We start from the raw sequence: 13,040 nt of genomic DNA on the forward strand, positions 1-13,040 counted from the left end.
AAGAAAATTACCCAGTTTCCGAAGACATGGGGAGAGCAAACACAATTCATAAATGCGAAAGTGTCACAAAGGTGTTCCTATGGGACACCTTTACCATTTCACCCTAATTTGGGGGTCGCTAACTGATCAGTGGTTTGCAACAGCATCTGCAGTCACCAGCCACTGAGTTCCCTGTATATGCTCCCTTCTGTTTGTGATTCAGAAAGGATCGTAAAAACTCTTTTACAAGTCACAATGAATTTTCCTACTCGTAAAATGTATCTTGTACATCGCGAAAAGCCCTTTTGCAGTCACAAAAACTGTGATTTAGCAAAAATACTTTACACATCTGGAGCTAAGACATTTGCCCATAGCAAGGCAAGGCATAAAATTCACAAACTACCTTCATCAGTGCTCTTGGCTAGGTTTTTACTAAACAACTAACACATGCATACATACGTAACAATTTATATTCAACTGATATGTAGCACTTAAGCATACCTACCTCCAATCCTGATTCACCAAATTTAGCAGTAGTTCTACCCTTCTTCTGGTTTTAAGTAAGTACTGGCAGGCGCAGATGTAGAACATTGGACTAAAAAGGGATGCTTCATTCCCTGCTGAATTCATTAATTGTATTTAAAATAAAACCAATTTGATTTTTTTTTCTCACACAAAATATAAACAATGCACCATTAATTGGATGAAGTTAACACTACCTATGTAGGGAATCATTCTGAGTGCCCCTGCAATACAACTTCAGGAATTCCATTGTGCTTGGATAGGATCACAAGACATGCGTAAGTCTCACACATAGAAACACAAATGTTCCCCACATATCATTTTGTTAGGTACCTGGTGAAATTTGTGCTAGGTTTAAAACCACAGGATTCTAACTTTTACACATCAGGATGATGTTATCATGTGATGTTACATTACAATCTCTGGAGCTTACAATGGAGATGTAATAACGCACCCAGGAAATATTGTGTAAAGCAAGGATTCACAAACTTTTTAGATCCACGACTCAATTTTTAGCTTTAATGGAAAGAAGGCAGATGATTTTTTTAAATGTTACTGAAACATTGTGTCGTAGTGCGCTGCCATAGACAGACAGCACATTTTGCATTGAAATTGCCACTAAATTTGCACAGACACACAGTTTACTGATAAAAGTATATTGCATGCAAATGATAATGTGTAGAAATCGGATTTCAGGGAAAATTTGTCATTCGAGAACCACCAAGTAAAGTGCCTTCATTGTTACGATCCTATCAAAATCCTTGTTTCCATCATACTTTAGAATTACAAAAAATTCTTTTTTTTGCTTTCCTAATTGCTGAATGCATACAGTTGATTTACAGGTATTTACATTTTGATAATGACATCCTACAGCCTTTCCTTTCACACACCTATACCCCATTCAGACTGTCACATAATTCACTTTACTTTTCTCACGCTGAGCGAGAGGCGTTTGTAAACATCAGTCCCCGTGCTGAAAAAAGTAGCGATTTGTCAGAAGTTATAATTTGTCAGAATAGGGCCTCATTACGAGGCTGGCGGTCTTGAGACTCCCAGCCTCGTGGTTATGGTCAGACTGATGCACTCCAGGTGGTGCAACCGCCACATTACAACCCAGGCGGTTGGACCTCCATCACATGAATCCCAGTGGCATGACGGTGATCAGAGTCATGCTCTGCCACAGTGGTGCTGAGTTCAGCACCGCAACGCTGATCATGAGTCCAGTTTCCACCAGCCATTCCATGAAAGGGATCCTCGCCATGCAAAGGCTGGCGGAAACACAGTGCTGGGGGCCTCCCTGCCCAGCACCCTCGGAATGCGCACTGTCTGCACAGAAGACAGTGTGCATTCCAAGGGTGCCAGAGGCCCCTCTGTGCAACGGCATAGGCCTCGACTCCATGTGGAGCCGAGGCCAATGCCGCTGTACTGTTTCTGCTGGGCTGAATGGCTGAAACCTCCAAATATGGAGATTTCCACCAGTCAGCCCAGTGGAAACGTCATACTGGGCTTGGGGGGGGAACCGTCAGCTCTGCGTCGGTCATCTCCCAGCAAGTTTGCCGATCGGCTCATCCAACAGCCAAACTTTTAATGAGCCCCATAAATTGACATTCGGCCTCTGTCTTGAAGCGTAGCTAATAGGACAAAATAAATACAGAATTAAAAGGCATCTTAATATATTGCTCAGACTTTCACAAACCACCAGTGGGTCACAATCTACAGTTTGGGAAAAAATGGTGTAAAGTATTACCACCACAAATACCCGGCCACTTGCAATGTCTATATGGGTTAAGAAATTACCAAAAATATTGTAAGACACAAATACTGTGTTAACAATTGGATGATGTAAAGAATACTATGGGAGAGAATATGCTGGTAAGAATAATGTTTTTTAAAGATTTATTATTCTGTAAATATGGATGCAATTATTATAGTTTTTTAAATTATTGTGTTAAGTTTCAGTACTTTTAGTGGGATAAATTGATATTATTTTAATATTAATTATGTTTAATAATGATCAATGTAGTTTATATTAACATATATTTTTTGTCTTTGTGATTTATTTCTTGGAATGTTGTTTGGCTAGTAAGGTGGGAAGTGTTTTAATATATGATCTATAATTGTTTATGTACAGTTTATTTTATATATTAAATAAATTAGTTAATATGAGAAATGATTTTAGACATTATTTACATTTTTTGATTATTTTCATATGTATTAATTGTATTATGTTTTAGTATTTTTGAATAATAATTGTATAACATTAAAATACTTAAAATGAATTGTGCACAATTAATTGTTTTTCTAGAATAATATTTATTTTGTTGTTGTTGGGTTATTAGGGTAGAAGGATGGAAAGTCCATAGTAAATATTCTTATTGTTAAATACTTTTTAATACTATTTTATTTACAGTCTTGGTTTTTAATGCAGTCTTGTTTTTTATTATTTATATAAACATAATGTCAAATCTATATTTTTTAGATATTTGCTGAAATATAGCTTATGTTTCTTTTTATCTAATTAGTTTTTTAGGAGTGGAAATAGTAAATCTGAACCCGTCAAAGTCCAACACTTTCCCTACTGTTGCTCAGAATGAAGTATGAATAGTAAATTACACCCCTCCAAAGTCCAGCTTTTCCCTATTGTTGCTTACGCTGGAGTGGGAGTAGTAAATCTGAGCCCTTCAATGTGTAACACTTTCCCTATTGTTGCTCTGGTGGATTAGCAATGGCAAATGTGACCCCTCCAATCATTAGCATGTCCCTTATTGTTTGCTTAGCTTAGAGTGGTTATAGCTAATCTGACTTCTCTTAAATCCAACACTTGCAACACCCCTTAAATCCAACTGTTGCTCAGGTTGGAGTGGGAATATCAAATCTGACCCCTCCAAAGTCCAACACTTTCACTACTGTTGCCCAGATGGATTGGAAATAGTAATTATAACCCCTCAAAAGTCCAACACGTTCCCTACTGTTGCTCAGGTTGGAGTGGGAATAGTAATTACTCCCCATCCAAAGTCCAACAATTTCCCTACTGTTGCTGAGGTTGGAGTGAGAAATACGCCCCTTCCAAACTCAAACATTTTCACTACTGCTGCTCAGGTTGGAGTGGTAATAGTAAATCTGACCCCTCCAAAGCCCAGCACTTTCCCTACTACGCCTACCCTTTTAGTGGGAATAGTGAATTTGACTCCTCTAAGTCTAATTATTTTATTTGCTTTTTTACTTTTTTGTACGTATATTTTTTGTGATGTTATTTTAGTTTCAGTATTGTTTTCTGCTGCATATATTTTTAGAATAATATTATCCTATTAAACTAAAGTTAATATGTTATAGTATATATATATATTTTTTTATTTGAATATATATAGTGTTTTTAATTATTCTTAACTATTAGTATGTTTTATTATTATGTATTCAGTAATTTTCATTTCCATATTATGTTTATTATTCTTTACATATATTATTAAAGTATATATTGTTATGCTTTTAGGTATTAAAATATATTTATATAGTGTCTATGATATATGTATATATTTTAAATGGAATATTTCTGTAAAGTTAGTATATTTTTAAAGAAAATATAATGAGTGCTTTATTTTGAAATATAGAAGTGCAGGTGCTCACAATTTAGACTACTTACTTGATCTTGAGAAGTGCAGGTGCTCTTCCATTAAATGTGCTGCAGCAGAGCTTGGTAACGCAGGTACTTTTTTTCTCAAATTAAAGAAGTGTGGGTACTCAGTACCGAACAGTACCTGCCTATTTAAAACACTGAATATAATGGTTATTATTTTAAATTAGTATAATAAATTGTTTAGTGACAATATTTTGGTCAACTATATTTTTGTCCTCAATATTTTTGCACTTTACATAGAAAGTATGTAAAGTAGATATTTATGTCTTTGATATTTTTTGGTGATATTTAGTATTGTTCTGTTTTGTTAGCGATATTATGTCATATAAGCACGGGAGGATATCTCTATGCCAAATAATACACTTGTTAAGACTGAACTCAGTTCTTCACATACTTCAGTCACAGATTTTCATGCAGTATATAAGTTAACGGTGAAGAGAGCTGCAAAATTTCTCTCCACAAACGTTGTCAAATTGACAAATATATATATTTGTCAAATCAAAATGCCAAGTTAACAGTTTTTGCACATGAAGATCCTTGCAAAAAAAAAATCTTATGAATGGACACCGGTCTCTCTCAAAAAAGATTTAGCAATAGGAACCGTATTCTGTAAAACATATTTTAGCTAGAATTTTGACACACATGAGCTATTTTTCGAAGTTCAAACTTCACTCGTTGCAAAGTGAATTGTTTCAACATTACAAAAGTTTCAGGTGAAATTGATAGCGCAAACACCTCTACTAAGGAAATGTCAAGATTTTCTGCAATTTATGGGTGCTGATTGAAGACTGTTATTGGTAGCTATCTTGGACACTAGAAAGATTTTGAAATTTTAGCCACAAACGGAAAATATACTTTTATACACTTTAGCTTCTCGAGTGAGTTTGACTCCACAAGTGACTTTCAAGCTTTTGGTTTGTCAGAGAAAAATCTGCTACTTGATAACAAGTGCTTAATCAATATTTCATCTTCCAGATATCATTCAATCAATCAATCAATCAGATAGACAAAGTAGCAAGACTTTATATGTTTTTTTGCCATATAGATATATCCAAGGTGCTGCTTCGCTCTACCTGGAGTCTATGGGCCTGATTTAGAGTTTGGTGGACAGGGTACTCCACCATAAAGGTCAGACAGGCTGTCATGCCCCCAGTGGAAACCTTTCACCAATGGCCGGAGGGACCTGGGGTTGTCTGGGTAAGTATATCAGACTGTCTATCCGCCCTGTCTCATGTACTTTTTTCTGTTTGGGATCACCAGGGAATGCCTGGCATTCCTGAACCGAAAAAACAAAAAATGAGGAAAATATACAGGGTGTCAGGGTTATTAGTATTCTGTTTCACAGAAACAAACTCCAACTTTGGGAATTGTTTTTTGGAAAACAAAAAAGTTTGCTCAACAGTAATATGGAACATGCAAACCGCTCAACAAACTGTAGGTGCCTTCAGGCCAGTAGAGATCTCTAAATATGGCAGGCAGTAGTCCTCCCTACTGTAAATTGGGCCCAATGTCTTTATACATCTGGGAGGGAGCTGAAGAGACTGACTGTTGATCATTCAAATTCAAGTTAAGGAGGAGTCTGGAGGTTCTCTTTCGGACTGGGACTCACTTACTCTGAGTGTTCTTTGGTTATTCATGATTGTTCATTACTAGTTCAATGTGCCAAGGAGATAATTTTGCTGATAGCTGGATGCCTTGTAAATATACAAATATGAAATATTAAATATATGTACCTGAAAACATTGCATACTCAAATACAAGCAAAATAATGCCATAATGAAAACACTTTTCTGGATGATACCATTATTTCAACACGAGCATAATTACAATGCTGAAACAGTTGCTTTTGCAACAGGGCATTGGAACAGGTTGGCTGAGGAGGTGAAAGGTAAATTGAGAATGTTCACCTCCCTAGCAACTTTCTTTATGGCTGCCAAAAATCATATTGTCATAATGCAAATACTTTCCAGCATTGCAGAGAGATTCCTTAAAGCTACATCAATTACAATCTGAGCAGGCCCTACTATTCAGAAATATTAAATGTTGTTAGTAAATGGCACATGAAGTATTATACCCAAATTGTTCAATAGATGATAATATATAGCTCACTCTTGTGAATGATGAACATTTATACAGACATGGTGTAATGAGAAACAAATGAAGGGCTTAACCAGTTACACTAGATAATGTCCGTAAAATATTATATATTGATATTAATGACTTGCATTTTAAAGCCGAAGAGGGCTATTCACAAGGGTAACTCACACCTGTGAGTAATTTACATGTATAATTTACTCTTACACTTTTGAGTAACTTTATTACTTTTGGTAATTCACTAAATCCGACTGTAAAGTTACCCAAAAGTGTAGAATTGCACGTCTCAAGCCCCTGAAAAAGGGGGTTGAGTGAACCTTTGAGTGTACACTACTACTGCCAAAAAAGAAACAGTAGTAAGCCCAGGAACCCACGTGGCCAACCACTGGTACAGTAACAACCTCCCATAGAAAGTAATGGTTGTATAAACGGAAAAAACCCGTAAGAACTAATGTTACACTTAATTAAAATAGTTAATAGCGCAGGGGGAGAGAGATATAGCAGCATATCTCAGTAGATATGCCACTGTTTTGCCCAATTCCATTCACGCAGCGTGCTGCTGCAACTTTCGTTGATGTACTGCGTTGCATCAAATGTTCATAAATCTGCAGCTATTTCTATTCAATATCTAGCATTTCTTAAGCGCGTTAAACCCGCAGGCATCAAATCGCTGTAGAGCGGGAGAGACCAGAAAGAAGAACTGCTAATAAGCTACATCATAAAGAGCCAGGTTTTAAGTTGCTTGCGGAATTGTAAGTACAACTTCAGACTCCTGATGTGAAGAGGAAGAGAATTCCATAGCCTGGCTGCCGCAGCTGTGAAAGCCCGGTCACCCCATCTTGCTTTCCTACAGCTCGATACAGTTACCTTAAAGAGTCCTGCAGATCTGAAGGGTTGGCTGGGGGTACCCCACTTCAAAGCAGACAGCAAATACCCACACCCCTGAGAATAGAGGGCTTTATAAGTCAGGCAGAGGGCCTTTAAAGATTCTTGTTTCTTTATTGGTAACCAGTGAAGATGTCTCAAACCTTCCTACTGAAGAATGCTTGGGTAGTCTTAAACCCAGTCGTGCAACAGGATTCTGAATAAGCCGGAGCTTATTCAAGGAAGATTGGATGATGTTCAAATACAATGCACTGCAGTAGTCCAATTTCGATGTAATACGGGCTAGAACCACCAGTACTCTGAGCTCTTTACGTACAAAAGGTAGAACTTTTTGTAAAATCCTGACCATCCAGAAACAGGTGCTAACTGTTCTGTGAACCTGAGTATCAAAAGTCAGAAAATTATCAAACAACGCCCCTAGGTTCTTGGCTGCATCTACTGGAGTAGGTAAAGTGCTGCACATCTCTGGCCAACATTGACCCGTCCAAATAGACCTGACTTCCCTTATACAGCCATGAAACCTGTCTGCTACTTCTTCCCAGTCATCCAAGATGGAAACGATGATCTGGGTATCCTCCTCGTACGAAGAAACCTGGAGCCCAAAAGAGCAAACCAGTTTTGCCAGAGGGGCAACCTACAGGTTAAAGACGGTTGGACTGAGGTAAGACCCCTGAGGGACAGATCTATCGCACAGAAAGGACTCCAGAAACCCAAGAGTGGCATCCTTCAGGCCCGCCTAATGCAGCCACTGGATCATCAAATGAGAAGAAATGGTGTGGGAGGCTGCAGATATATCCAACAACACCAGACTAGCCCCTCCCCCAATCCACCTGTCTGCGGATGGTATCTGAAGTGGCAATAAGTGCTGATTCTGTGCTGTGATAAGGTACAGGACCAGCTGTAACGCCCGCAACGGACGGGGGTCATCCACGGAGCCAGAAGTGATCCCAGCAAGGAGGGTCGTAATCTTCTCTCTAAGAGTGCTTAACTAGGAAGGGCAGCCTACAAGAAGTGAGTGGGTTGAGTGATGTAAAAGCACTGAAAGAACACTGAACAAACAGAAATTGTGCTGTGCGAGGGAAATGCAATGTACATATGGTGAACTGGGCAGAAATAATGTACTCTGTGGGTGGTTTCAGAAAGAGGGAGGAAAGCACCAGAAGATGCATGCACCCAAGCCCCATCAGATGGCGCTTTGTGCCTACACTGTACAGAATTAAAACCAAATGCTGTTTCTGACGTGTTCCTTCATCTTTTGAATTTATAGGGACTAGGAAAAGATAACAGTGGATTTGTGGACACAGAACTGGAGAACAGTCGAAAGATCTCAGCTCAGGTAAGACTGGTGGTAACCAGGAGTGACATTTAGCTCATGCTTATTGGCCCTTGATCAGCTATTGGATGAAATTTAGCTCAGCATCACTTGCCTCTTACATCTTCCTCATCCCAGTCTTTACTTACTTGAGCTCTGTGTAAACAAGGTACATACTTCACCCCTATTATTAACTTCCTGTCCAATGACCCATAAAGGCATAGATAAACAATGTCTCTTCCTGTTTTTCTCCGTTGCAAACTTGGCAGAACATCTTTTCATAGTAAGTCTAATCTTTTCTTATTTTATTATTATGTGTTGATATGGAAAGTTTGCTTCTAGACAAATATTAAGTGCAGATAGATCTGCACCAATGGCCTTCCTCTGCACCCCTTCTCTGCACCCCAGGAAATCACTGGGGATGTATGGATGGAATGAGCAGGCCAATCCTTATGCTGGGGTTATCTGTCACCAGAGTCACCTTCTCAGAGCGATTATAAGCACTGTGCGATGTTAGCAGTCTTAGTTTCCAGAGCTGGGACAGTGATGCCTGACCTAGTCATGGCAGCGGTACTCACTATGGGGCATGTTTAAGAAAAGTGTCGCTCTAGCGCCCCATACCGCCACCGTGTGTGCACCTTCTTTAATATACGGCGCACCATGGCACAGGGTAGGAGCAATAGTGTTTAACTTTTTCACGCTATTGATGTACTTTGCAGGACGAGAGCCAACATTTTTGGCACTAGTCCTGCAAAGTACAGAGGCCCATTTTAATAAATGGTGTACCTCATTTTAACACCTGCTCAGATCAGGCGTTAACAAATGCTGCAAAACAATTGCACAGTGGAATCTTTTAGATTCCACTGCTCCATTTTTGAGGGGCCCTCTAATAGGGAACGCCCCCTTTGCATACATTATGCACAGCGCATGCATAATGTGGCACAAAGGGTAGCAAAAATGACAGAATGCATGAATTGCAGCACTTTGTTAATATGGTGCAACTATTTCTGAAGCCTAACGCCAGTTAGCTGTGAAAGTGGATTCAGTGATGGCAGAGCTGTCCTTGCAGGGAACCACTGAATATGAAGAAGCATCTCTTTCGGATGCCACAGACAGAATGATTCAAGTAGTGAAGTAGTAGGTGGCAGGAAGATCTCATACAGCATCTACGTTTGCTTTGAGGGCAGGTACATGTACTACCTATTCTGTTCAGCCCCTGCTATATGACTTTCAGGCACTGACAGAAGTGCATTTTAGCAAGGACTGCACTTCACATCTTTCCATGTTGGAGCAAGTGAAGTTCCTGCCTGATGCCTCATATGAAAAACTATGTACAGCGGCATCAGCAGCAGGAACTGCAATAGCGGCTAGACCCATATCCGGATGAGACAGTGGAAAGCAGAGGAGTCCCAGAAGACTTTGCTAAGTCATCCCCTCTTCAGTGGGGTCAACCTGTTTGGTTTCCGCTTGAGGAACAAGTTAAAAAAAATTGCAGAAACCTGCAAGGACCAGTTCTTCAGCCAACTAAAAGAAAAGGGAGTGAATGTTAATGTGCTTTTTGACCTCTACCTTCTTCATCAAAGTGACCAGGTCAATCTTTTCATGGCAGGGGTCATTGCTAGGGAGGATTCCTCCATGATAAAGCTAGTTTCAGGTTGTGACTATGCTGAACAAGTGGGAGGGAGTCTTCTGCATTTGACTACTATAGAACATTTCTTACAGGTGACTACTACCCTTCACTGCCCAGATCTTAGGCAATGGTTTGAGAGCATTGAGGACTTGCTCAACAAAGGAGCAGTGGTACAGGTTGTGAGGGCAGAAAATTGACAGGGGTATTTTTCCTTGCTGTTTCTGGTTTAAATGCCTTCAGGGCATTTCTGTCCAGACTTGGACTTAAAGAAAGTGAACTCTTACATCCTGTTTCAGAAATTCAAAATAGTTACTCTCCAGGACATTATTCCTCCGGTGGCTCCAGGAATGTTTCTAGTTTCTCTGGATTTACTACTTATTTTCACATCCCTATTCATAAGGATTTACAAAGATACCTAAGGTTTTTTGCTCTGGAAATCAATTTCCACTCTAGAGTGCGTACATTTGGTCTTGCCTCGGCTCCAAGAGTGTTCGCCAAAGTACTCATTTCATTGGTGGGTATTTTTATATTTTCAAGGGTTGGCAGTGTTTACTTGCCTTGGTGGTTTGTTGATTTCTACTTCTTCTTCTAAGGGTGTGGAAGTAGCTCAGCAAGGTTGTGAAATGAAGTATGGATTGCTGTGGAACAAGGCAAAGTTGCATCTTTTTCCAGTGCAGAATCTTCTTATCCATTGTGACCTGTTCAGGATAAATCTTGGATACAGTCTTTTCCCTCCTATTTCAAGAGTCCCAGCAAGATACTGCAAGAGGACATAAGGGGATGTGTCTGCTGCCTTGCATCCAGTCTATTGGGCCTGCCTGCACTTTTGTCCATCGGTGAACCATCTGCTGCCCATTGGGATCTGAAATCAGGGTATTACGAAAAACTGGTTCCAATGCCCCAGACAATATCTCAAAATGTTCAATGGTGACTAAGCCATTCACATCTGGCCAGGGGTATCATTTTGTTTCCACCACAAACTCTAGTTGTGACAACAGGTATCAGTAGCAGCGGGAGGGAGCCACATTGGGGGAGGGAGTGGGCAGTCCAGTGTCATTGGTAAGTCAAGGAAAAGGACAAGGGCGTAATGAAACATGAGAGCCCCCCTGCACAGTACATGGAAGGCCCACTCTAGACTCACTCAGGAGCTCTCAGGCCAGAGCACTGTGCTGAGGGGGGCCCTGGAGCCTGGGCCCCCAGCATCACAGGGGCTGTGGTGGCCTGTGTTATTCCGCCTGGAAGGAATTGGTCATAGCATACCAATAGTCTTTTGCTCCTCTTCTTGGGAATAAGTTGGTCCAGGATTGGTCAGTCAGGTTACAAGGCCATAGACAAATCACTTGCACAGTTCCAGAATCCTCACACTGGCCATCTAGCTGAATAAATAGGGACCCTGGGAGCAAAGAAGAGTCCTTCAGCAGCCACAGTCTATCTCCTGGGGATGAAGAATGGGCATGTGGACAGGCTAAGGTGTGTTTTCCCTCCTCAATAATCATGTGTCTTTCTCTTCGACTGTGCGTAGAGCTTCCGAGGAGGTACAGGACACAATGGCAGGAACATTTTTGCATCCCAGAAAAAGTCATTAATCCCCCATTTTTGCTCTCTTCAGAGTTGTCCGCAAGCTGTGCAGTGGACGCAACACAGTGTTCAATGGCTCAGTGGCCTTTTCTATGCCTTCATACCATTTGCAGTGCTGAACAGAGTTCTTCACAAGATCAGGGATTAAAAAGTGGAGGTTCTCTTGATAGCCGTAGCCTGGTGTTGCAGGCATTGGTTCCCTCTTTTACAGCAGCTACCAATTCAGTCTCCTTGTATATTTCCAAACTGTCCATCCAGATTTACTTGTGTGTCAGAAAGAACTCTGCAGTGGGCATAGACTAGAAGCTTTGGGTAACAGGGGCAAGGTAGCACAGTCCTTTCAATATTCTAGAAGCCAAAGTACTTTAAAGTTGTAAGCTGGGCACTGGAAGCACTGAGGGTCAGATTTAAAGAAAAGTGTTTTAAGGGAATAAGGGAATATGGCGCACCCCTGCATTTCCCCCTGCGCTTGCGCTAAATTTAGCTGCCAGCACCAACGCAGGCATCCTTGCACCATCGTACCATCGTGCAATGATGTCTGTGTTGAAGGGTGTGATTGGTGTCCTTTCCTGCACATAAACAATTACTAATGACTCTTTGGCACTTCTGTGTGTGCTGCACAATGCAGCACACACAGAAGTGCCAAAGCGTCATTTTCAAATGATTGTTTATGTGCAGGAAGGGCAATCATTTCTGGCATTTTGCTTTTTCTAGGCATGCAGCAGAAAGTATTCCTCCTTGTTGCGCCTTGCTAACGCCACCCCTGGCTAAATCTGAGGCAGCGTCAAAATGCAATGGGTGTTGCTGTGGCACGCCCACAGCAACACCCATTGCATGCCCCTTCCACGACAGTGCTGCGTGGGAAGGGGTCATATTTACAAGGTGGCGCTAAGCCACAAAAAGTGGATTAACCCACCTTGTAAATATGGCAGTGTGCTTAGCGCCACAGGAGCATCACAAAAAGTGACGCTCCTGTGGCGCTAGGGGCCAATAAATACGGCCCTTAAATTCCTGGTGCTTGACAATGGGTTGGGGTGTAGTTTGCCCCATATTCTGACAGCAGTAGCTTCTTAGAGACATCTTTTTTTGCAGTCGATCCAATTATACCCAGCAATCTGAGCTATTTGGAATGAGTGTATTACTAAAAGTTTCTTTTTAAGGAGAGTTGCTTAGATATACCCCCAGTATTTAATGGTCTTCAGAAAGATCTGTGTGAATCTTACCAAATAGTTTCTTTAAAATTTCTCACATTAAAAGATTTTCTTTAGTGCCCATATCTTCTAGGTACAGATTAGGGGAACACTTGTGTCCTATGACCCTTTCATTAGGTTAATTTTTTTTTTTTTTAAACAATGTAGTTTCAAGATCTGGTACATCCTTTTGTACGTAAAGGTGCTTTGTCTTGT

At 40.5% G+C, this 13,040-nt stretch overlaps 1 protein-coding gene across 1 annotated transcript in view; it reads left to right on the plus strand.

The window, feature by feature from the left end:
- LOC138258905 (solute carrier family 26 member 6-like) overlaps window positions 1-13,040 on the plus strand; it is a 269,592-nt gene that overhangs the window by 226,114 nt on the left and 30,438 nt on the right. Inside the window, exon 17 of the mRNA XM_069206227.1 lies at window positions 8,382-8,450. Coding sequence (XP_069062328.1) covers window positions 8,382-8,450 — 69 coding nt within the window. The remainder of the gene's footprint in view (window positions 1-8,381; window positions 8,451-13,040) is intronic.

The sequence above is a fragment of the Pleurodeles waltl genome, chromosome 9, assembly GCF_031143425.1.
Source record: "Pleurodeles waltl isolate 20211129_DDA chromosome 9, aPleWal1.hap1.20221129, whole genome shotgun sequence".
NCBI lineage: Eukaryota > Metazoa > Chordata > Amphibia > Caudata > Salamandridae > Pleurodeles > Pleurodeles waltl.